We start from the raw sequence: 22,793 nt of genomic DNA on the forward strand, positions 1-22,793 counted from the left end.
CTTTTCTGCCCCCTGCTTTTCCTCCTCCTGGCACCAGCCAAGCTTCTACCTCATCCAGATAGGACCCATGCTCACCCACTTGTCCCTATTGCCAGACACGTCTGTCCTTCAGTACTTCTCTCCTAAGGAGCCCTTCTGACCTACTTCTTAACCAAATTGTCTAAAGCCCTTTGATCATTTCTCCCACAATAAGCTGATAGTGTTTCCCAAAGTTTGCCATTTTCCAGATCATGTTGTTAGACGGACTGGGGGCAGGAGATGATGATGATGATGATGGTGGTGACAGTGGTGATGGTGAAGATGGTGATGATGGGATAGTGGTGACAGTGACGATGGTGATGTTGATGATGGTGATAATGGTGATGGTGATGATGGTGATGGCAATGATGGTGATGGCAATGGTGAAGATGGTGATGATGATGGTGATTGTGTCAACGGTGGTGATGATGGTAATGGTATAATGATGATGATAAGGTGGTGATGGTGATAGTGACAGTGATGATAATGGGGAAGATGGTGATGATGGGACAGTGATGGCGGTGATGATGGTGCTGTTGGTGATGATGGTGGTGGTAGTAACGGTGGTGATGGCCGTGATGATGGTGATGTGATGGTAATGATGGGATAGTGATAACAGTGATGATGGTGGTGGTGATAATGACAGTGATGATGGGAGAGTGATGATGGTGATAACTGGTGATGGTGATGGTGGTAACAGTGATGATGGTGATGGTGCTAATGGTGATAATGATGGTGATGGCAATGGTGAAGATGGGGATGATGATGGTGATTGTGTGAATGGTAGGTCATGATGATAATGGTATGATGATGATAATGACGGTGATGATGGTGATGATGATGGTGGTGAGGCCATGCCCGATTACAAACTGGACCGCTTTTCCCACTGCAAGACTTCCCAGAACCTTTATAGTACTAAAATCCAAGAGGCAGTCTCCAAGAGGGGGATGCCAAGCACAGAATTTCCTAACTTCTCTGATCATGGAACAGCCCGTGAACATTTCCCACATGGTCCAGGGAACACTGAACCTGAGCACCCAAAATGAAGGGCCAAGACAGAGCCCTTGTCTTGTCATTCAGAACATCTGCAAAGAGAGCTAACCCTGGAGATGCTTGGTTTCTAGGGGCAACTCCAAGTATCATTACTATGGGATCCGCCTGAAGCCAGACTCGCCCTTGAACCGGCTGCAGGAGGACACCCAGTACATGGCCATGCGGCAGCAGCCCATACATCAAAAGCCAAGGTGGGTGACCTGGGCCCAAAGGCAGCCTGAGAACCAGCTTTACTGCCCAAGCAAGGGTCTGAGTTTCACTTGGGAGAATATACAGAGAAGTGTTTCTCAAACATTAAATACACAGGTAGGAGGGGACTCTCCAAATTGTGATGGAAAAAATAGATTCATATGAGCCTGTCTCCAATGTCCTGGGAGAGCCAAGCCACAGGAGGCTGGGGACACAACCTCGTCCAGCTAACAGAGCCTTCAGATCTTTCTCTTTAAAAAAAAAAAAAATACATTATTTTTTTAAAGATTTTATTTGTTTATTTGACACAGAGAGAGGTCACAAGTAGGTAGAGAGGCAGGCAGGGGGCGGGAAGCAGGCTCCCCGCTGAGCAGAGAGCTCGACGTGGGACTCCATCCCAGGACCCCGAGATCATGACCCGAGCTGAAGGCAGAGGCCCAACCCACTGAGCCACCCAGGTGCCCCCAAAAAATAGACATTATTTTTTAGAATGGTTTTAGGTTGCCAGCAAAATTGGATAGAAAGTGCAGTTTTCCATATGCCCACTGTGCTCACATGCGCAGTGCACCCGCCATCGACGTGGCACCAAAGCTGTGCATTGGTTACAGCTGGCAAACTGACATCGACACTTCATTATCACCTCAAGTCCGAACTTGACATTAGGGGTCAGTCTGGGAGCTCCGTTCCAATGGGTTTGTACAAACGTAGAATGACATGTCTCCGGGATTACAGATCACACAGAGTAGTTCCGCTGCCCTGAAAATGCTCCGTGTCCTGCCCATTCATCCTTCTCTCCTCCCCTCGACCTCCGGCAGCCACTGACCTTTCTGCTGCCCCCAGAGTATTGCCTTTTCCAGAATACCATAGAGCTGGAATCCTGGATCTTCAATTTTCAACTATGGTGGGGGGCAGGGGGTGGGGAAGAGGTAACACTGAAACCAACCCAAGAAGCCTGGAGAAGGAAGCTTATCTACTTAAGTTGCTGCTCCTTCCTGACATTTGGATCCAATGGCTGAAAAGTCCTGGTCATTTTCTGGAATGTTCTCTCCTCTATCCATCGCACACTGACTCATCTTTTAAGGCAGGGCTCAGCAAACCTTTCTGTAAAGGGCCAGAGAGCAAATATCTTAGGCTTTGCAGGCCAGACATTCTGTCCAGACTACTCAGCCCTGCCGTCGTAGCATGAAGCCAGCACAGGTGATACAGAGACCAGTGGGCATGGCTGTGTGCCAATAAAACTTTATGCACAAAACAAGGAGTAGCACCGGCCCTCCACAGCTGTGGTCTGCAGGCCCCTGGTTCAGGGCCCCACTCAAACGCCACGTCCCTGGCCGTCCTGCAGCCACGCCTCCTTCCCTGCTTCCCTCTGTCCCTTGCTCCTCTCTGGAGTCCAGACTGTTCCATGCGGCCCCTTCGTAACTTGGCCCATCCGTGTGTGGCTCAGACCCCACTTTAGCCACTCTAAGGCCATCCCAGTGACTCCAAACCTCATATCCAATCGGGGGAGTTGGAGGTCACAGAAGACAGTCTCCAGGACATTCTCCAGTAGCCAACACGAGAGTGGAACCAACAGGCCATCCTGAAGCTGCTGGTGCACAGACGTGGTCCCTGTAGCGGCTGCTTGGTGTTAGCGTCAGGCCCCCCCAAACACCGCGACTCAGCGCACCAGCAGAGCGCTACCTCGGGAGCAGCGATACGTCTCACGTGACGGGCTTGTGCCCTTTACACTTGTAACCCCCACCCGTGTCTGGCGCTCCACACCTGTCTGAGAGACTTCTATCCGTCCTCATGGGAAGCCTGGCCCCACTTTCCACAAGGAAGGGTGCTCCCTGCCAGAGTCGGGCCCCCACCACACGCCGTCACCACCCCGCAGCCGTCCGCTGGGCTCAAGGCACCCCGGGCCCCCAGGGAGCCCTTCTCTGTGAGTGTCACCCATTTGCCGCCAAGACAGCGGTTTTCTGGCTCTGCTTTTGCTCAGGGCAAAATGAAAATCCCAGAATTTCCTTTGAGACCATCGAATAGTAAGATACTTGTGAAGTTCACTTACCTTCTGAGGGAGAAGTATTAGGGGAAAAAGGATACACACGCCCCCACACACAAGCAACCCCAAGTATCCGTCAGCGGCTGGTTGGATAAGCAAATGTGTCCGTCCATCCAGACAATGGAATGTTACTCAGTTTTAAAAAGGAAGGACCTCTGACATCTGCCACCACACGAAGGGACCCCAAGGACACCGGGCTTGTCAAGAGGAGCCAGACCCAGAAGGACCCATCCCGCAGGACCCCACTCCGAGGAGGGCCCCAGAGGAGTCCCATCCCCAGAGACAGGAGAGGGCGGGAGCTGGGGGTGGGGTGGGGGGAGTCCATGCTTCATGGGGACAGAGTCTCCATTTAGGGAGATGGAAAGTTCTGGAGATGGAGGCTGGGGGTGACTGCAGGACAGTTGTGAGCGTGCTTCATGCCACAGAGCTGTGCGCTTAGAGACGGTTACGATGGTGAATTTCATGTTGTGTGTATTTTAGCACAAGTTTTTAAACACTACACACACACACACACACACACAGCCCAAACTGAACCCCGCTCGGCTCTCTGCTCCTTGAGCCCCTTAGGGCTGCACAGCCGGGGCCTCATGGTGGCACCGTGTCCCTTGCCCAGGTACCGGCCAGCCCAGAAGACGGACGGCCTTGGGGACAGCGGCTCGCACGGCAGCCCGCACGGCACGCCAGAGCAGGCCATGGCCGCACAGAGCCTGCACCACCAGCAGTACCTTGGTGAGTGCCCCCCACCCACCCCGTGGACGGGGCTGGCTGGGAAAGCGGGGTCCGCTCAGCTCTGGCGGCGCCAGCCACCTCTGCAGGGCTGCTCTGAACAACCAGCCTGCAGAATCTCTCTCTAATTACGCAGACGTGTTCTAGGTCAACCTTCAGGGCATTCCCCAAGATTGCAGAAGAGTCAGCAGGTGCCCCCAAAATGAGTGTGTACAAAATGACCATCAGAAAAAGAAGCAAAGAAAAGGAAATGCCCATTGGAAAGAAGACTAGATGTATTTTAAAACCTGTTGCCTGGGGACTTGGCTGCCCTCCTCGGTTCTCTTCCCAAGTTCCCTGGAGCATTTAGGGTGCTCAGGATTCCTTACAACTGGCTCTGCGTCCTGGTGGCCTGACCCACAGCTGCCTGGCCCTTCCCTGCGAGACCCCCTCCCCTGCCGGCCCCACACCTGACTCTCAGCTGGTGCCCAGGGAGGCTTGCTGAGGCCTCGATCACAGACACACACACCGAAGGTGGCTGTGGCCTTTGGGTATATTTAGTGTGTTTTTCGAGCCCAGAGAGAGCCCTTAAGGGAAGCAACTTGGGACAGCCACAGCCGGCCCCTCCCCAGACTCGCTGCCCTGGGTGGCCCCCAGGTTGGGGTGATGGGAGCGCCCGTGGAGTGCGGGACCTGGGCTCGGGGCTCATCTGTGTCAGTGTATTCACTGTCCCTGGGAGATGACAGTGTTGTCCCCTATTCTGTCCCTGAAAAAAAACCAAAGCTTCAAAGTTGTCAGACCCAGGGCTGGGGGTGGTGGGGGTCACTGGCAACCCTGACCCGAATCCCCCAGCACTTGCGCCTGCTGCCTGTGGCCCTTCTGCAGCTCTGCGACCCCATTTTCCTCCCAGATGTGTCTCACGTCTTCCCGGAGTTCCCGGCGCCCGACCTGGGCGGCATCCTGCTGCAGGAAAGCATCTCGCCGCACGACGTCAAGGCCCTGCAGCTGCTCTACCGGCGGCACTGCGAGGTGACCACCGGGGGGGACCCTGAGCCTGGGCCCCGGGGGGCGGTAGGGCCGGGTGGAGCGCAGAGCGAGCCTCCCACCCCGCCCCCGTGGGACGCATCAGCCTCCCACGTCGCCAGCACCGCCAAACTCTCAAGACCATCAGGTGTCCCTGGGTGACCCCGAGGAGGTGGGAGCGGCCCCCTGCTTCTTCTTATGGAGTCGCTCCTGACTTCAAAGCACCCCACTGCTCCTGTCACAGCTGCCTGCTTGGCATGTCCCGACGACACGTGATGGGCCACTTTAACACGCACATCCGTGAGGTCGACGGGCTGTGTTTATTCACAGGCAACGTTGGACGTCGTGGTGAACCTCCAGTTTCACTACATTGAGAAGCTGTGGCTTTCCTTCTGGAACTCGAAAGCCTCCTCAGGTGATGGCCCTGCCTCTCTACCTGCCAGGTAACAACCTTCGTCGCCCCCCTGCCCCCCTCCCCCGTCCCCAGGGAGCGCTCTGGCTCCTTTCCCAGGACCCCAGGGCTAACCTGCAGGCTGGGGACACCCACATGGTGACCCACAGACACATGGGTCCCTTTCCCAGAACTGGCGCTCAGAACCCCCCGCCCCCGTGTGTGTGTGTGTGTGTGTGTGTGTGTGTGTGTGTGTGTGTGTGGTTTCCATGCTATGTGTTCCCCATCCCCTTGCTTCCGCATGAGGGACCATAGAGGGAACCCTGTGCCGTCCCAAACAGAGGACGTGTCATCCCCTGGCCACAAGCAGGGAGGTGGGCAGCGCGGGCCCACCAGGGAATTGGAGGCGGGAGGGGTCCATCCCGGGGGCCCTCTGCCACCCTGCAGGCTGCGGCTCACCCCGGCTCTCCCATTCCCCACAGCGATGGGGAGCCCGAAGGCGCCGTCCTCCCAAAGGACAAGCTGGTGTCTCTGTGTAAATGCGAGCCCATTCTCAAGTGGATGAGGGACTGCGACCACATCCTGTACCAGGCCCTGGTGGAGATCCTCATCCCCGACGTGCTGCGGCCGGTGCCCAGTAAGTAGGGCTGCTGGTGCTGCTCTCTCCGCCCCCCCTGTGCTTTCCTTGCCCCCCACCCCCCGGGAACGAGGCTGCAGGGAGGCCTGCCACCCTCGGGTTGCCGCCCGCCCGTGCTGGCTCGGTGCTGCGGGGCTCCCAGTGACATGCCAGCCTCTGAGCTCCTCTGGGGCTCGGGATGCCCCCCAGGAGATCCCTAGAGGGTGGGCGGAGGTCACAGAACAGCCCTACCCCTGTCGGCAGGGTTGCTGAAAGCCCTGGAGAAGGTCTCGATCCACTGTGTCCCTCTGCCCCCCAGGACCACCTGTGAGCCCCTCCCCCAGCAGTGACACGCACCCTCTTCCCCCCACGGGGCACACCCTGCCAGCCCCTTACAGGCTTTCCCTTGGGCCCCCAGGCTCCTGAGGAACCTAGGCCCTGAGGCCTCGCTCTTGATGAAAGACTGAGGGGTGGGGAGTGGCCCGTGGGTACCCCTGGTGGGGCCCTGTCGATATTTGCGCCCGTGGGCACGACAGAAACTTCGGACTCTGTTGATGAACCGGTGCTGCTTTTGGGCCAGAAAATGGTTAACAGCCAAACCATTGCGTTTCTCCTCCGGGCTTGCCTGCCGGACACTGTTGACGGCGGCGCTTGGTTAGAGTCTCTGTGTTAAGGTTTGAGTCGGGGTAGATTTATTTTCACATTTTTGAAGTTTTTTTCTTTTTAAGCAGTCCGATTCCTTTCTTATTTGCAAGCCGCCTCACAGTAAATTTGGAAGTTGGTGGAGGATATGTATGTGCATGTGTGTGGATCGGGGCTTCCCTGGAATAGGGGGGGCGTCCTGGGCACTCTGGGGGTTTGAGCCTGGCCCGCTCCATGCCGGGAGCTCCCCGCATTGTTGTGCCGGCCACAGAGTCTGCGCACATCCCCTAGCGTCCCCTGGGGGCAGAGACACGCTGGGCGAGGAAATCACGAAGGCAGGAGGGAGAGGAACAGAGATGAAGGCCCCAGGCGGCCCCCAGTCCTTACCCAGCGCCTCCCTCCATAAATGCCGGAAGTTCTGCCGGGTCCCGCGTCCGTCCCTCGTCCCTCTTCTTCCCTTGCTCTAACGGCTTCACTGCACCTGCGCCTCTTATGTTCCCACTGATCCTGACCAGGATCAAGACCCTTTCCCACTGTAACTATCGCGGCTTGTGTCTCCCAGGTACCTTGACACAGGCCATCCGTAATTTTGCCAAGAGCTTGGAAGGCTGGCTGACGAACGCCATGAGAGACTTCCCGCAGCAGGTCATCCAGACCAAGGTAACCGCTGGGCTCTGCCCAGGGGCTGGGGAGGGCTCCGGGAGGGGCTCTGCCCCAGGCAAAGCAGGCCGCCCCCGAGGGTCCTGAGGCCCATGAGTCCCCCACCCCCACCCCGCCCAGGAAGCCTCGTGGATGCTGGCGCTGTGGGACGGGCACCAGCAGGGAGGGGCACGACGGAAGCTGTCATTTGCTGTGACGCATTTGGGTGGACTGTCCCTGTGCGCCTCATAGGAGGGAGGGCTTAACCTCGCTGTCGCCCTTCCTGCAACAGTCGTGCCACAAAGCAGAATTTAAAATATGCAGAGCGGGCCTCCATGCACCGGAGAGCGTGACCGCTGCTCTCGCACGCGTCTCTTAGAGACCTGTGTACAGGTGAGGCCACGTTCCGAGCATCGGGCCTCCCTGACCGCGGTCTGGAAGGGTCTGTTAGACCAGTGACTCTCAAGAGAGCCGAAGGAATTCTAGGAATAGCGGCATAAGCACCCTGTCCTGAGGGCCACCTCACTGAGGCTATGGCATCTGCTCTAGATGCCGAGACTCCTCGGTGAGGTTCGTATCTTCCGTTTAGTCTCACTCTTGGGTCCTGAGACTGTGGGAAGGGTGGGTCCCTCTGCTCCCTCCCCTCCACACTGTCCTGGAGCCCAGGTGCCCTCCTGGGGAAAGAGAGAACCAGCTCTCCCCGGAGCTCTCACCACCCCCCCACCTCACCTCTGCACCTCCTGCCCCTCCCCCGGCCACAGGTGGGCGTGGTCAGCGCCTTCGCCCAGACCCTGCGCAGGTACACGTCCCTCAACCACCTGGCACAGGCGGCGCGCGCTGTGCTGCAGAACACCTCCCAGATCAACCAGATGCTCAGCGACCTCAACCGCGTGGACTTCGCCAACGTGCAGGTGACTTTCTCCAACGCCATCCCCCACCGCCTGGGATGGAGCCCGGGGACCCAGCTGTAGATCAGCGACACCATGTGTGTGTGTGAGTGTGTGTGTGTGTGTGTGTGTCCCATCCCGCTGGCCTCGCCTTCCAGCCTCCAGAAAAATGCTCAAAACCATAAAACGCAACCAGCAGCAAAATCCGGTGGGTGTGAGAACAGGGTCAGGGCGGAAGCCCCCTGCAGCCCACCCAGGGGCCCCGGGCCTCCAGGAGCTGGGACCCACACCCTGGTCCGCCCTCTTTAAGAATCTACCTTCCTGCTGCCATCTTCACAGCTGTCTCATCTGGGCTCCGAAAGTACAGGCTGTGCTCGTGCGCGTCCTGCCACAGCGATCCTGGCGCCAAGTTCAGGCTCCGAGTTCACCCACTAAATAAACACATACACTTTTAGAAAAAGGAGCATTTAAAGTAAAACACCGCAAACGCACCGTGTGTAATCTGAGCTCTGGCCCCGGGAAGCCTGGGTTTACATGCTGAGAACCAGGGCGGGGTCCCTCTCTGGCCTCCGGTCGGGTGCGGGGGGGGCCCACCCTGACCTGCCGCCCACGCCCCGCAGGAGCAGGCCTCGTGGGTGTGCCAGTGCGAGGAGAGCGTGGTGCAGCGGCTGGAGCAGGACTTCAAGCTCACCCTGCAGCAGCAGAGCTCCCTGGACCAGTGGGCCACCTGGCTGGACAGTGTGGTCACCCAGGTCCTGAAGGAACATGCCGGCAGCCCCAGCTTCCCCAAGGCCGCCCGCCAGTTCCTTCTGAAATGGTCCTTTTACAGGTAAGTCCGCCTCGGTTTCCAGGAGAACTCGGGGAAGGCACAGTGAGCGGACGGATGCAGCGTCCAGCCTGCGACTTTTCCTTCCAGACCTGCGCTCTCCCCTGGCTGACGTGAGGCGTCAGGAGAAGGGGGCTGGCGTGGCCTTAACCACCAGGCCATAGCTCCCAGGGCCAGGGAGGGGAGCAGGCGGAAAGACCACTGCCCCCCCGGGTACCCCAAATCCGAGTTGGCTTGTTTACCTTCAGGGGGCTTGGCCATACAAAGCCAAGAAGCTTCTGAGCAGAAAACATCCCAAATCCCAAGCCGTTCCGCCCTGTCCACTGACTCGGCCTCTGGGTCCGCACCCGTTCAAGCAACCTTTGCCCCCCACGTGCTGGGCTGTCGACAGCCTTGGCTAAGCCGTCCCAGATCCACAGCCCGCTGAAGCCGCCCGTCTCGCCCCGCTGCCAGAGTGCCGTCAGAGCGCCCGTGCACGCGGGCCCGGGGAGGCGTGCAAAGCCCTCAGTGGGACAGCCCCGGTGCTCGCTCTTGCACACCGCGTCGTGCCCACACAAGCACAAAGCTTCAGCCCCTTAACAGAAACAGGACAGGGCATGCTAACGTTTTCAGAGTTGATTGGAGCAGCCCCCAGGCCGCAGGTGGTCAGCGAGGGGAGAGGTGTTTGCAGAGAATTTGCAGGAGAAAAGCAAGGAACTGAGGTCACTGCCTTTAGCTTAAGCGCAGCAGCGGGGGGCGCTCGACGGCCACTCTCGGGAGCCGCATGTCGGTCCCGGTTTGCTTGGGCCCCAGGGCATCGGGAGCGCCTGCTGTGCGGACCCCTGCACAGGGGCTCACGCGTCTCCTCCCTCCTCCCTGCCTTGTCCCTACTGGTTCTTTTGCTACCACGGCGACGAGCGGGGAAGCTCTGAGGGGGCCGTCGGGTGTTGGGGTCGGGTGCCAAGGGATCTCATCCCTTTAGATCAGGGGTTGCTTTTTCTGTGGAGAATCAGAGGACGTATTTCCAAGAAAGGAAGAAACTCGTCAGCACATGACATGTAAATGAACAGGCGTGGCCCATGTGCCAATAAAACTTTATTTCCAGAAACAAAGCTGTGGATTTCAGGCACTTTTCACGGGCCACGAACCATAATTCTACGTTGGACTGTGTTTCCAACCATTTGAAACTGTAAAACGCATTCATAGCTCACAGGCTGTAGAGGAATGGGCAGGGGGCTGCAGCCGGCCTGGATTTGGGGCCACAGCTTGCCAGCCTGGCTGCAGATGAAAGAGGCGAAAGTTCCCTGAAGTTCTGTCTTGTTTGGCACCTACACCCCTGACTGAGGAGTGAGGTTGGATGGGAGGGAATCTCAGGAGGGAAGGCCGGGAAGGGCTGCCTGCTGTGGGCAAGTCGTAAGCGCACCACGACTGACCACAGGCCATTGGCTAAAGCTTGTGTCAGAGACACGATGTCACGTTTCCACGGCCTCTCGCGGACAGCTGCTGCCCCGCCTGCCTTTCCCAGCCCCACGTGTCCCCACCGCAGTCACAAGGGACACAGGGGTGGTCTGGGTGGCTCGTGAGTCCCGGGGGCCTCCTGAAAAGCCCGGCTCATCTGCCTGCCTATAACCCCGTGCTCCCCGGAAGGCCCCCCCAGCCTCTGTCTGCCCATCCCCCAGCTCCATGGTGATCCGCGACCTCACGCTGCGCAGCGCCGCCAGTTTCGGCTCCTTCCACCTGATCCGCCTGCTCTACGACGAGTACATGTTCTACCTGGTGGAGCACCGCGTCGCAGAGGCCACCGGAGAGACGCCCATTGCCGTGATGGGAGAGGTGAGGGCCCTCCCGCCCTGGGGATCCCGGGACAGTATGGGCAGTGTGTGTGACACAGCGGACAGCCCAAAGAGAAGACCCTTGCCAGAGGCCCGTGGGTGGGAAAGAGCTCGCATGCTGGAGCCAACCGACCTGGGTTCAGACCTGTCCTATGCCACCAAGGGCGCTCCTACCCCTGAAATGAGGCCTGGAACACCTGGCCCGTGGCGGGGGATCTCCTGTTAGAAAGTACATAGAAAGTGTACCATTCCGACCATTTTGAAGTGAATGATTCAGTGGCATTTAGTACATTCAGAGTTGTGCAACCACCATTTCTAAGTCCGGAACATTCCATCACCCCAGAGGCAAACCCCATGCCTGTCAGTGGCCACCACCATCCCACTCCCCAGACGCCGGCACCTGCTACCTTCCTTTCTGCCAGGATCTGTCTATCGTGGGCATCCCACAGGGGTGGAGTCCCACATAGCATGGCCTTTCGTGCCTGGCATCTTTCACTCAACACAATCCTGTCAAGGTGCAGCCGGCCGCGCTGTAGCGTGTATCTTTGCCTCACTCCTCCTGTGGCCCACGAGATTTCCTTGGGTGGCTGATCAGCATTTTGCTCTACCCATTCATATGCTGATGAACACACGGGCTGTTTACGGCTTTGGGCTGCTGTGACCATCTGGGCACATGTTCTTGTTTGAACACCTATTTTCATCTCTTTCGGGTACATTCCTAGGAGTGGAATTGCTGGGTCGTGTGGGGTTGTTTTGAGGAAGAAATGAGGTGATGCTTAGAGAGCTTTTAGTGCACAATAAGCCTGTCACCATGCAGAGGTCACAGTCCCTGTCCTCTTGGTGGCCTGCTTAGTGGGCACCACTCAGCCCTCCAGCAGCTCCCAGGCAAGATCCAGAAAGTGCCAAGGGGGATACACTAGCCTCAGCGCCCCTTCTCCCGGGGGAAGCGAAGCCTGTGTTAACTGTGGATAAAGGACAGTGCTAACATTCACCAGGCCCAGGCCCCTTCGTGGAGGCCCCTGACTCCGGGCTTCTCTCTTTCAGTTCAATGATCTCGCCTCCCTATCGCTGACGCTGCTCGATAAAGGTGGGTGTGTCCGTAGCTTTTCCAAGAGGCTCTCCCAGGGGCTCTTCTTCCCACCCTGGGCCTAGTTGAGATCAAGGCAGCTCCCCGGGTGGGTTGAGGGCCGTTAAGAGCTGCAGGTGAGGCCAGGACGGCAGCAGGTGTCCCAGTGATGCTCATGTAGGCCCGGACCCTGCTGGGGCTCAGAGGAGCCACCCTGTACCTCGTCCTCAGGTGGCTGCTTTGGGCCACCATCTAATCCTGCTCCCCAGGCACCCCCACTTCAGGCCCTGGGCTGCCTGCGTCCACCTGCCCCTACCCCAGCCCATTCCCTGCCCCACGCCGTAGGGGGCACCAACTGCTGAGGGGGACCCTGCCAGGAGTGTGACCAGCAGACACACACTGGTCAAGGTTGGTCTCTGGGAAGAAGGCCTCCCTGGGCACTGCAGGGCAGCATCCATGCCTGTGCACCTGTCCGAGCACGTGCTTCTCTCTCCCTCCCTCCTGCGCCCCACACCCCTCATCCCCAACACCGATCCTGCAGATGACCTCAGCGAGGATCGCGGCAGTGAGGCCGACTCCGACGTCCGCAGCCTGGGCGAGCCCCTGGTGAAGCGGGAGCGCAGCGACCCGAACCACTCCCTGCAGGGCATCTAGGTCCGGGGTGCCTCCCGCAGTCTCCAGCCCGGGCCTCTGAGCTCTACTGTAATAGTGCCTCTTAGATGGTGGGACCTTTGCTCTGACTCACGGGGGCTCCAGTTCACGCTCAAGGGACATGCCATTCCTCCGAAGAAAATCGTCGTTACCCACAACAGAAGGTCACATCGGGCTCCCGAGTGCCTGAGCTGCTCACCTCGTGCCTCCTGGGTCATCTTTTCCTTCTGAGTGTTCTTACCCTCTCCTCTGCCTGGCCGTGAACTTCGGTCCGAGTCTCCACATCCCGCCTGAGACCTGGAAGGGGCCATGCTGGGCGAGCCGGCACCTCCACATTGGGCTTCTCAGTTCAGCCTCTTCCAGTTTCCACCATTCTTTTTAAAAATTTGGATCCCAGGAGGGAAGGGGTGTCCTGCAGCTGCTGGGCAGTACTGAGCGGACTGGTGTCCACAGAGGCCCCTGCCCTGGTGCCCCGTGGTGGGAAGGGACCACCTCCGTGCTGTGCCCAGGGCCTCCTGCCCTGCCGGCTGGGCCGAGGCGTGGAAGCCGGCCCCCAGGAGCCCCATCTGCAGACACCAGAGGTCCCCAGAAGCAGCTGTCAATCACCGTGGCCCCATGTGGCCCGAAGAACAAGTCATGGAAGTGGCCCGCCCATGCCAAGACATAGTGGTGTCTTCAAGAATCAAAACCAGAAGTTTTATCAGCAACTGGGAGGATCTGGGTTCTGTCCAAGTTCACGCCAACATCCAGCCAAACTGCTGGGTCTGGAATGAGTTTGTTCCGAGGGGGCTGGATGGTCGATGTTTCAGTGGTGCCTTCAGAGGGCAGCCATCGGGCCAAGTCTGCCTGGCTCCCGCTCCAGAATCTTCTGGAATGCCTGCTTTGGAATTAGCAATCCTGGAGCACTTCGACCCAGCATGAGTCCCATCTTGAACTGCTCAAAGTCGAAACTCTTCGCTGGGTGACATGAACCCCGAGGACTCGCACAGCCCTTGAGCTGTGAACACTCCGGATCTGTATCCGCCATAACACATTGCACCCGGTTAGCTCCGCGCAAGAGTCCCGCCCCCAAACCAACTGCAAAAAAGAAAGACAAACCTCTGGTCTGGGAAGCACCATCGTATGAAATGCAATAGTTTCTCTTTTTGGAAATATGTTTATATCAATAGTTTTGTGCTCTAATTGTTACTAGAATGTTTCTTATGAACATGTATATTGCGGTATATTCGGTCCCCCATATTTTTTTTTCATTCATGCAGAAGGTACTAATGTAAACTCACGTGGCCTTGAGAAAAACCTTACTTCCCGACAAGCCGCGCACTCCTAGGTCCACCCCAGGTGTGCAGAGCGGTGTGGAGGGCAAAGACAGGAAAGGCTAGGCGTTTGTTTTAGAAACCAAGTCTATCATAATCACAATGTTTGTCTGGTTTTACAGCTTGAGACTTAGATGAAATCAGACAGAAAGAATGTCTTTAAAATATATATCTCCCCTCCCGGGAGACATTTAAGCTCACGATTTGTGGGTTGTGATGGCCTGTCTTCTTCCACGTGGGGTGAGCAGTACAAACTGGGTTCCCGCCTTATGCTCCTGCCTTTGCAGGATTCCACGAGGAACAACACAAGTGATGGTAAAGACATGCGTCTTCCAAGCCCATTGTCGTTTTTCGGCGATCCACACTCCAGCCCTTCCCCGACATACACGGGTGCACGCGCGCATACACACACGCGCGCGCACGCGTGCGTGCACACACAGCGGCCCTGGAGAATGCAGGCCTCCCTCCAGGCCCGTCCCCTGCCCTGGACTGCCAGCCTGTCCGGGCTCCTGCCATGCGAGGCTCCGAGGAGAAGCAGCGGCCTCCAGCACTTTCTTCTTGGCTCTCTGGGGAGTGTGGATTCAGTGGATTCCCTGAGTTTCGTTTAGCAAGGCCAGCTCTGGGCCAGAGATGGCAAGAAAGCAATGGTCAGCCCAGGAAGATCAGGACTATTTGGGAGTGGACTAGACTTACCCAGATACGGCAGAACAAAGCCCCGGCCCCAGGCACCGATGAAACCCTCCGGTTGTCCCCAGGACTTACTCGGCAGAGGGTTGGGGGCCAAACTTGGGAATCCCCTAAGAATCACTGCATGAGCTTGTGTGAACGTGGCCAGTGCCTGGTGGGATTATCATGGGGGCTGGAAATCCGCGTTGTCTGGACCACCCCTGGCAGAGGGGAGGGGATCCGACACAGAGTTATAGGACTTTGAAGAACCCCTGCAGAGGAGACCCAGCAGGCTCGGGAATGAGGGAAGGCCCACCGATGGGAAGATGTTCCAGAAACACGGGACACCATTCCTGGTCAGTCACCCCTAAAAGTTGCTCTTCTGTGCCAGGCAGGTGCCCCACGTCCCCCAGAGATGCTCAGCCTTGGCCCCCGCCCAGGCCCATCTCTCCCCAATAGAGGTCCTGGGGCCCCTGGGTGGAGCTAAAATCATCTTCCTCCCCGGCTGGGACCTCCGGGGGCCTGCACGGGGCTCAATGCTCTGCCGTCACCATCTTAAGATTCTCAATAGTTTTTGAAGAAAGGGCCCACGCTTTCGTTCTGCGCTGGGCCCCAGGACAAATTTTGCGGCCAGTCTTGGGAAACTCCCAGGACATGACCATGCGGACTCCCCTTCAGCTGGGCGGCTGGGCCCTGTCCCTGTGGTGAGTCTCTACCAGGCTCTCAGAACCCAGAAGAACTCCGACTCGCCCCATCCTCCTGTCGTTCATGACCGCAGTCCCTCTGCAGCCTGACATCCCTGAGCATGGCCAGCCCTTGCACCAAGCAGCAGCCACCCCCAGCCCTCCCTGTCTGAGAGCCAGGCCCGGTGCTGGGGTGGCAGGGTGCCTGGAGGAGGAGAGCCAGGCCCTGCTTCTGGGCCTGCGTAGCTGGTGACAGAATGAGCCCAGGTGATGTCTCCATGACCACTGCCCCAGGAACGAGAGAGGAGATGAGCAGGGGAGACTGCCAAAGGCCCACAGTCTATCAAGTCCCCTAGAAAGCCCACAGAGTAGGGACCCAGGGCACAGGGCCAAACAACAAAGGGAACCTAGTCCTACCAAGAGCCTCTGGGAGGTTCTAACTAATCACAACAACTCCATACTAGACACTTCTATCCAATCTCCTCTTTTTGATAGTAGGTGTTCCCACATTGTACACATGGGAAAATTGAAGCTGCTGGCTGGAATGCAGATCTGATGGCTGGAGCATCAGCAGCCATTTTTAGACCTTGAGGTGGGTCTCCTACAATAAGGCAGGCAAAGCAATGAGACAGAAGGAACCTGGATCCCTGGTGATCGTGGAGCTGCATTACAATCCTGACAACCCACAGCCAAGAGTTCCATAAGCTGCACTGGGGAGGGGGGAGAGGGGGGCAGGGGAACCCACAGCTGTTCCTGCCTCTGGGAACTCTCTGGAAGCAAGCACTCTGAAGCAAGCTGTGAGGTGCACCCCCTGCACATACACACATGCTCCAGCTGTGGGTGTGCTAAGAAGGGAGAGACTCTCCCTGGCTGAGGATATCATCCCCTCCACCACTTTTCCTCCTACAGCTCTGGCTGCTGCCCGTCTTCTCCTGGCTCCCATTCCAGAAGTTCATCCTTCCACACCTTCTGTGACCTTGTCCAAACCCAAATGAAAATGCTCCACCACGTGCTGCTGACTTGCCCCACAGCAGCCCAGCCCACCACTGCTCAGAGGTGTGTGGCAAAACGGGAGCTCAGCGTCCGACCTTTCAGGCCGCCTCCTCTTGTCTCCTCTTGTCTCTTGTCTCCATCACGGCGCTGCCCACCATCCATCCAACCATCCAGACCAGAAACCCAGGGCCACCTGCATTGCCCCCACCCTTCCTAACCTCCCCAAAATGCCCATAATATGGTCACTCTCTCCTTCCTCCTTTCCACTCCCCAACTCCTGGCCGGGAAGGCAGCATGGCAGGGGAAATAGGGCTAGGCTATGCGAATTTGAGTGCCAACTCCACGGTCCCGGGCTATGCCCTCAGGTAAATCACAACTGACCCTTGAACAACATGGGGTTAAAGGCACCAACCCTCCTTGCAGCCAAAAATTGCACATATAACTTTTGGCCCCCCCAAAAGACTTAATAGCCTACTGTTGACTGGAAACCTTACCAATAAATAGTCAATTAACCCCTGTTTTGTTTGTTGTATGTATTATCTATGGTATCCTCTAAGCAAGCCAGAGAAAAGAAAATACTAAGGAAATCGTAAGGAAGAGAAAGGGCATTTACAGCACTATACTGTATTTATTGATATAAGTCTGCATATAAGTGGACCCATGCAGCTCGAACCCATCGTGTTCGAGGGTCAGCTGTACTTTTTTTTTTTTTACTAAACAAATCTTTTATTTACTACTTTAGTGGGGAGGGTGCACCCTTCCTGGACGTACTGCAATACCAGGTCTATGCACGGAGTGGACGGAGCAAGCTCCTATTCCAACTCCCTACTCCAAAAATCTATTTAATATATTGTCCTCGGATAGATGACATATCAGATATTAAACTGATAAGAACAGATACTGGGTCAGCTGTACTTAAATCAGATTCTCCACCTCTACCTCACAGCCTTGTGAGCTTTAAATAAGTTAATACTTAGCACTGGAGTAAGTACTCAGTTGTGTCTCAGCCTCAGCACTGTGGACACTTGGGACCAGACCATTCTTACTGGCGGGGCATCCTGCGCACTGTGGAATGTGTGGCAGCCTCCCCGGCCTCACCCCTCCCTGCCAAGCACCTCCCCCCTCCAGTCACGACAACCACAGATGTCTCCAGACAGCACCCAGTGGCCCCTGGAGGGGGTGGGGCAGCAGAAGAGACCCGGGGTGAGAACCACTGGGTGAGAGCACTGTCATGATGACCAGTTCCCTGCATCTTTTGAACCTTGGCAACCACATCAGTTATCACCTTTCTTCCCCCCTCAATGCTCTTATTTCTCGCTCCTGGAACTCAGGAGCAGTCTTATCTGGGGCTCTTTCCCCTTCCCTGGACTTCCCACCTAACCTCCATGCCTTCACACACACATGCCTCTTTAGCACTTCTCTTAATTGACGCCTCCTCCAGGAAGCCTTCCTGGAAGCTCTTCCACTAGATTAGGATCCTTTATATGCACCTTTCCCATAAGCACTGTGGGTGCATAGCTCTTGTCTGCCTTGCTCGATACCGTATTTCCCCAAATCTAACACAGTGTATATGTAGGCTCAGCAAACATTTAGTAACTGAGTAAAGGTTTCTGGGAGAAGGTGCTATTCATGGTAATCATGGAATGTACGGGAAAGGAGGAGAGAAAACGTATGGAGGAACACCTAGGCATGGCCAAAGGAAAGAAAAATCCATTCAGGAGGGCACCACAAGAATTATTTTTTTCTAATCGGAACTGGGCTTTAGAAGAATTTTTCTGGGACAGTGGATTATACATAAGCCAGAAGCAAGGCCAGTTAGGTACTTGATAAGATGGTGTAAGTGAGGGGTAGGGAGTGGGGGTAGTGGAGATGGGGTAGGGGAGACAGAGCTGGGGAGGGGAGCAGGCAGAAGCGAGAGGTCCACTACAGCCCCGTGCCCAACAGCAGATTGAGTGGGTTATGAAATCAAGTTGGTGGGTTATGACCAGTTCAGTTTTTTGTTTTGTTTTAAGATTTTGTTTGAGAGAGAGAGACACAGCTAGAGAGGGAACACAGCAGACAGAGTGGGAGAGGGAGAAGCAGGCCTACTGCGGAGCAGGGAGCCCGATGCGAGGCTTACTCCCAGGACCCTGGGATCATGACCTGAGCTGAAGGTAGACGTTTAACGACTGAGCCACCCAGGCGCCCCAGGTTCAGTTGTTGTTGTTGTTTTTTTTAATGGACCACAATAAAAGTAGAAAACATGAGAAGTATGGATGAGATAAACTTAACTTTGTAAAGTTGTTTCAGTATAATAGGTGCATATACATACACAAGAGGGCAGGCATCAGGCTGTCATGTGAGCCTAATGTACAATGCACTGGATATGGGAAATGGACTGACTACATGTACGTATCAAACGCTGCAAGAACTAACCGGTAATTCCCAGCCTATTTTGAGGTCATGGGTCTCTTCCAGAATCCTCTGTGATAGATGTTGGTGGGGTTTTGCCATCCAGCATCCATTCCACCTTCTTTTGGAATAACACCCCGACTCCCTTTTGAGGAATGACTTTTCTTCCATGGATTTAAATACCACCTCTACGTGGGCACTGAAAGGAATGGGCTTGGCACAGTGGGGAGTGATAAGGTGAGTAAAGGAGGGAGGGAGGGAGACTGGAGGGCTTTCTAGGTTCTAGCCAGGACTTAGGGCTTCATTCCAGGAGTGAGAGGCCCATGACCTCAAAATAGGTTGAGATCTCCCCTCCATCGGCTCTCAGGTGTATGACTGCCCACCCAACACCTCCACTTGGATATCTCGAGTGACAAATGGCATCTCAGACCAGCAGCTGCACCTGGAGGCATTCGCTCAAGGGTTGATGATAAGTAGTTGGAGGCATGAGCTGGCTAGAGTCATAAACTGGATGGATGGGGAAAGCAGCGTGGGGGGCGCCGGGTAACAGTGCCCCACCATGCTGGACCCAACCAACACTTTCTCCTAGAAGTCTGAATTGTGAGCTGAATGTGAGACTGAAAGCAACAGAAGTGTGGGGGCTCTCCGAGAGGTGTCCCACCCGTTCTGCTGAACTGGCTGCCAAGACCCCCGGCGCCCAGGCGGTTTCTTCTTTTCCGCTTGACCTTAGGAGCATCTTTAAACTTTCCAGCAACTTCTCCCATTGCTTACATTTGCCAGAACTGTTCTGGGGGTTTTGCAACCTGTGTCCAAATCAACACACCCTCAGTACCCAGGAATTTTGCAGTCGGACTCAGGAGGGATTCTCCGACCTCCCTAGGTCCTCCCAGATGGAGGGGCGCCGTGTAAGAGGCGGCTGGGAGTGTAATCCGCAGAGCAGCAAGCACAGCGCAACCAAGACAGGATCTGTCTCTGCTGGTGCAGGCAGCGCCTACCTGACCTGGTTCATGGAAGATGCCAGACCCCCAGTTGAGACCCCTCCCCAACTGACACAGAGCCTTTGAGTGCCCAACATGTTCAGTTACTTGGAAGGAATTGAATGGCTTCCCGATCCTCTGCCGCCCCCCAGTGGTCACTGTGTGACATGGCCGCTTCCTTTTCCCCAGGGGGACACAGAGAGCTGGATTTTTGCCCAGACAGGAGGCAGGTTTTTGTTTTTTTTTACTAAATTGCAACAGTGCGAGATAGGAAAGGCCACAAGCAACAGATTGAATGAGCTAGCTTCCTTCTTTCCCTCCTCTGCCTCCCCTTCTCTTCCTCAAATAGTCCCTATTTATTTACATAGATTCAGAGTATCTCCCCATGAGATACTCAGTAATTACACTGGGCAAAGTAGGAACCTGGCAGAGGCTATATCTAAACCAAGTGATCCGAATTGTCATCACACATGGTACAAATCGACACCATATGCCTCCTGATGGGACGCACCTAGCTCGACACATCACTCCTGCATTATTCCTGCCCAAAATTGGTAACCTGAGTTTAATCATGAGGAAACGTGAGTCAAACCCAAAATTAAGGGACATTCTTCCAAATACCAGTGTGATGGTCAAGAAAAAATTAAGACCAAGAAACTGATCCAGACCGAAGGAGACTAAGGAGAAATGACATCTGAGAGCAACGTGGGATCCTGCACTGGATCCTGGGACAGGGAAAGAAATCAGTAGTGAGGAATGGTTGGATTTTTTTTTTTTTTTTAAGATTTTGTTTATTTGACAGAGATCACAAGTAGACAGGCAGGCGCGGGGGTGGAGGGAAGCAGGCTCCCCGCTGAGCAGAGAGCCTGATGCGGGGCTTGATCCCAGGACCCTGAGATCATGACCTGAGCGAAGGCAGAGGCTTAACCCACTGAGCCACCCAAGAGCCCCTTGAATGGTTGAAATTTAGATAAGATCTGTGTATTAATGAATGGTATTGCATCAATGTGAATTTCTTAGTTTTGGTCATTGCATTGTGGTTTTATGTAAGATGTAATATTTAGGGAAGCTTGATGAAGACTCACATAGGAAAGATGTTAGGGTTTGAAGCCGATGGCCAAGAAAGAACTCTTGAGATGTCTTTAGTGCAAAAAAGGTGGTTTTATTAAAGCACAGGGGCAGGACCCAAGGGCAGAAAGAGCTGCACTGGGGTCATGAGTGACTCATTATAACTTCCAAGTTGGGAGATGGTTAGGGATAGCGTAAGTCTCTAAGGAATTCTGGAAGCAAGGTTTTCAGGACCTTGAGGGGGTACCTTTGTTAGGAAAAGATCATGAACCTTAGTCATGAGACCCTTCACATGTATATCGATGGGTCATATGCTTGGGGGGGGTGATTGCCAATGTATATCTGGACAGAGGGGAGGGGAGTAGAGAGAAAGGCAGTTTTCAAAGGAATTTTTATATGTTAAAGTAGACTTACAGGATCCTGGGGGTCGGGCTAAGATTGCCTTTTGCTCTTAGCAAAGTAATGTAATAAGGCAGTTGAATGCCTGTTTCAAGGTCAATAGGCTGGAAGTGGTAAGGAATTTAATAATTTTCTTTTGCCTGTTTCCCACATCAAAGATTATATAGAATCCTTTGCGCTATTTTTGCAACTTTCATTTAAGTGTATTTTAAATTGAAAAGTTAAAAATCACAAGTAAAATATAGTATTTCCTCCCAATTCCATACTATATTTAGCTGCTGCAGAATATGCGAGTGAGGGAAGCTGATGCACCCAGCTTGGGTCAGGACCCACCCCACCCCCCATCAACATTAGCATCAGCCACATGGGAAATCCTGCTGTCAGGAACCCTCAATGTGGGCTGAGGGAGGACAGGGAAGGGTGCTGAGTGGAGGAGGCAACCCGGGATGACCCCCTTGCCCTCACCTGACTCTGAGCTCCTTGAGGGTGGGGAACTGTGTAGCTGATTAATCTGTGGGGCCTCAGTCTCAGTGTGGGGCTGGGCACAGAGCAAACACCTGACCATGATGGGAAGATGAGAACCTAATTGCTGCTGTGAAGGCCCCTTTCACTGGAGCCCAACTACAGAAGCCGTTTAGAACATGGCTGTGAAGGAAGTTCACAGTTCTCAGAGCACCGCCAGGGCTCGGGGGCTCCTCACACTTGTCTCCTGGTGATCCAAGGAGGAAGCAGGCAGCTGGGAAGCCAGCCGGTCAGCAGTTCATGGTAGATTCTTTGGGTCCTTCCATATCCCACTCCCAACCTCTGTATTAGGAAAAACTCCAAACTCATTGCTGTGGTTTACGAGGTCCCGCATGCACCCTCCTCCCTGATCTCATCTCCTCATTCTGTTCTAGCCGCACTGAACTCCTCTTGGCTCCTCCAGCTCACCAAACTGGTTCCTGCCTCAGGACCTTTGTAGGTCTGCACTCACAGATCTACTAAATGTCACCTCTTCAGAGGGGACTTCCCTGACCAGCCAATCTGAAGTATCCCCTTTTTCTTTCTTTCCTCCCTGTCTCCCTTTCTTTTTGAGTAGACTCCTCGTCCAGCATAGAGCCCAATCTGGGGCTTGAACTCATGACCCTGAGCTCAAGACCTGAGCTGAGATCAAGGGTGAGATACTTAACCAACTGAGCCACCCAGGCACCCCAATTTCCCTTTTTCTCTCACTGTCACAATATGCTATTTATTTATTTATTTATTTATTTATTTACTTATTTATTTTGGTAGTACTAGTCACTATCTCATATGTTTGCCAGTCTGTTGTATATCTCCTTACAAAAGAATGCAAAACTCTACGAAGGGAGGGTGTAAGTTCCTGGAAGCCAGGATCTGTCTTGTTCATCCTGGGTCCCAACATGCAGAACAGTGCCTGATGTACAGCAGAGCCACGGAAACACACTGCTGTGTAACACCCGTCTCCTAGACTTACGGGCTCGTAATAGCAGTCATCATTTACTTGGTCTCTCATGGTTTATGTGTGTGAGGAACGGGAGGCGGGGGCTAGCTGGGCAGTGCTCTCAGGGCTCTGCTGTGTGGTGTCTGTCTCAGCTTCCTCACAGCATGGCGGCCTCAAGGCAGATGGGACTGTTTACTTGGAGACTGAAGGTTATAGGTTTGCTGTTCCAGCAAAACAGATGAAAGTTGCAACCTCTGTCCCTGTCATGACCTAGCCTCATAGGTTGGTGTCACTGTCACTGTAC

General features: G+C 55.1%; 1 protein-coding gene and 1 pseudogene across 5 annotated transcripts in view; one reads left to right on the top strand and one right to left on the bottom strand.

Annotated features, from left to right (window-relative positions):
* RFX2 (regulatory factor X2) overlaps nucleotides 1-14,072 on the top strand; it is an 89,866-nt gene extending 75,794 nt beyond the window's left edge. For all 5 annotated transcript variants that reach the window (XM_047709054.1, XM_047709064.1, XM_047709073.1 and 2 more), the window contains 11 exons: nucleotides 1,143-1,262; nucleotides 3,915-4,030; nucleotides 4,917-5,035; nucleotides 5,360-5,472; nucleotides 5,903-6,057; nucleotides 7,241-7,338; nucleotides 8,079-8,228; nucleotides 8,825-9,033; nucleotides 10,689-10,842; nucleotides 11,886-11,928; nucleotides 12,449-14,072. In XM_047709054.1, coding sequence (XP_047565010.1) covers nucleotides 1,143-1,262; nucleotides 3,915-4,030; nucleotides 4,917-5,035; nucleotides 5,360-5,472; nucleotides 5,903-6,057; nucleotides 7,241-7,338; nucleotides 8,079-8,228; nucleotides 8,825-9,033; nucleotides 10,689-10,842; nucleotides 11,886-11,928; nucleotides 12,449-12,561 — 1,390 coding nt within the window. In that variant the 3' untranslated portion in view covers nucleotides 12,562-14,072. The remainder of the gene's footprint in view (nucleotides 1-1,142; nucleotides 1,263-3,914; nucleotides 4,031-4,916; nucleotides 5,036-5,359; nucleotides 5,473-5,902; nucleotides 6,058-7,240; nucleotides 7,339-8,078; nucleotides 8,229-8,824; nucleotides 9,034-10,688; nucleotides 10,843-11,885; nucleotides 11,929-12,448) is intronic.
* A 2,886-nt stretch (nucleotides 14,073-16,958) lies between these two features.
* On the bottom strand, nucleotides 16,959-17,126 carry LOC125089284 (uncharacterized; annotated as a pseudogene).
* Between the last annotated feature and the right edge of the window lie 5,667 nt (nucleotides 17,127-22,793).

This window comes from Lutra lutra, chromosome 1 (assembly GCF_902655055.1).
Source record: "Lutra lutra chromosome 1, mLutLut1.2, whole genome shotgun sequence".
NCBI classification, from domain to species: Eukaryota; Metazoa; Chordata; class Mammalia; order Carnivora; family Mustelidae; genus Lutra; species Lutra lutra.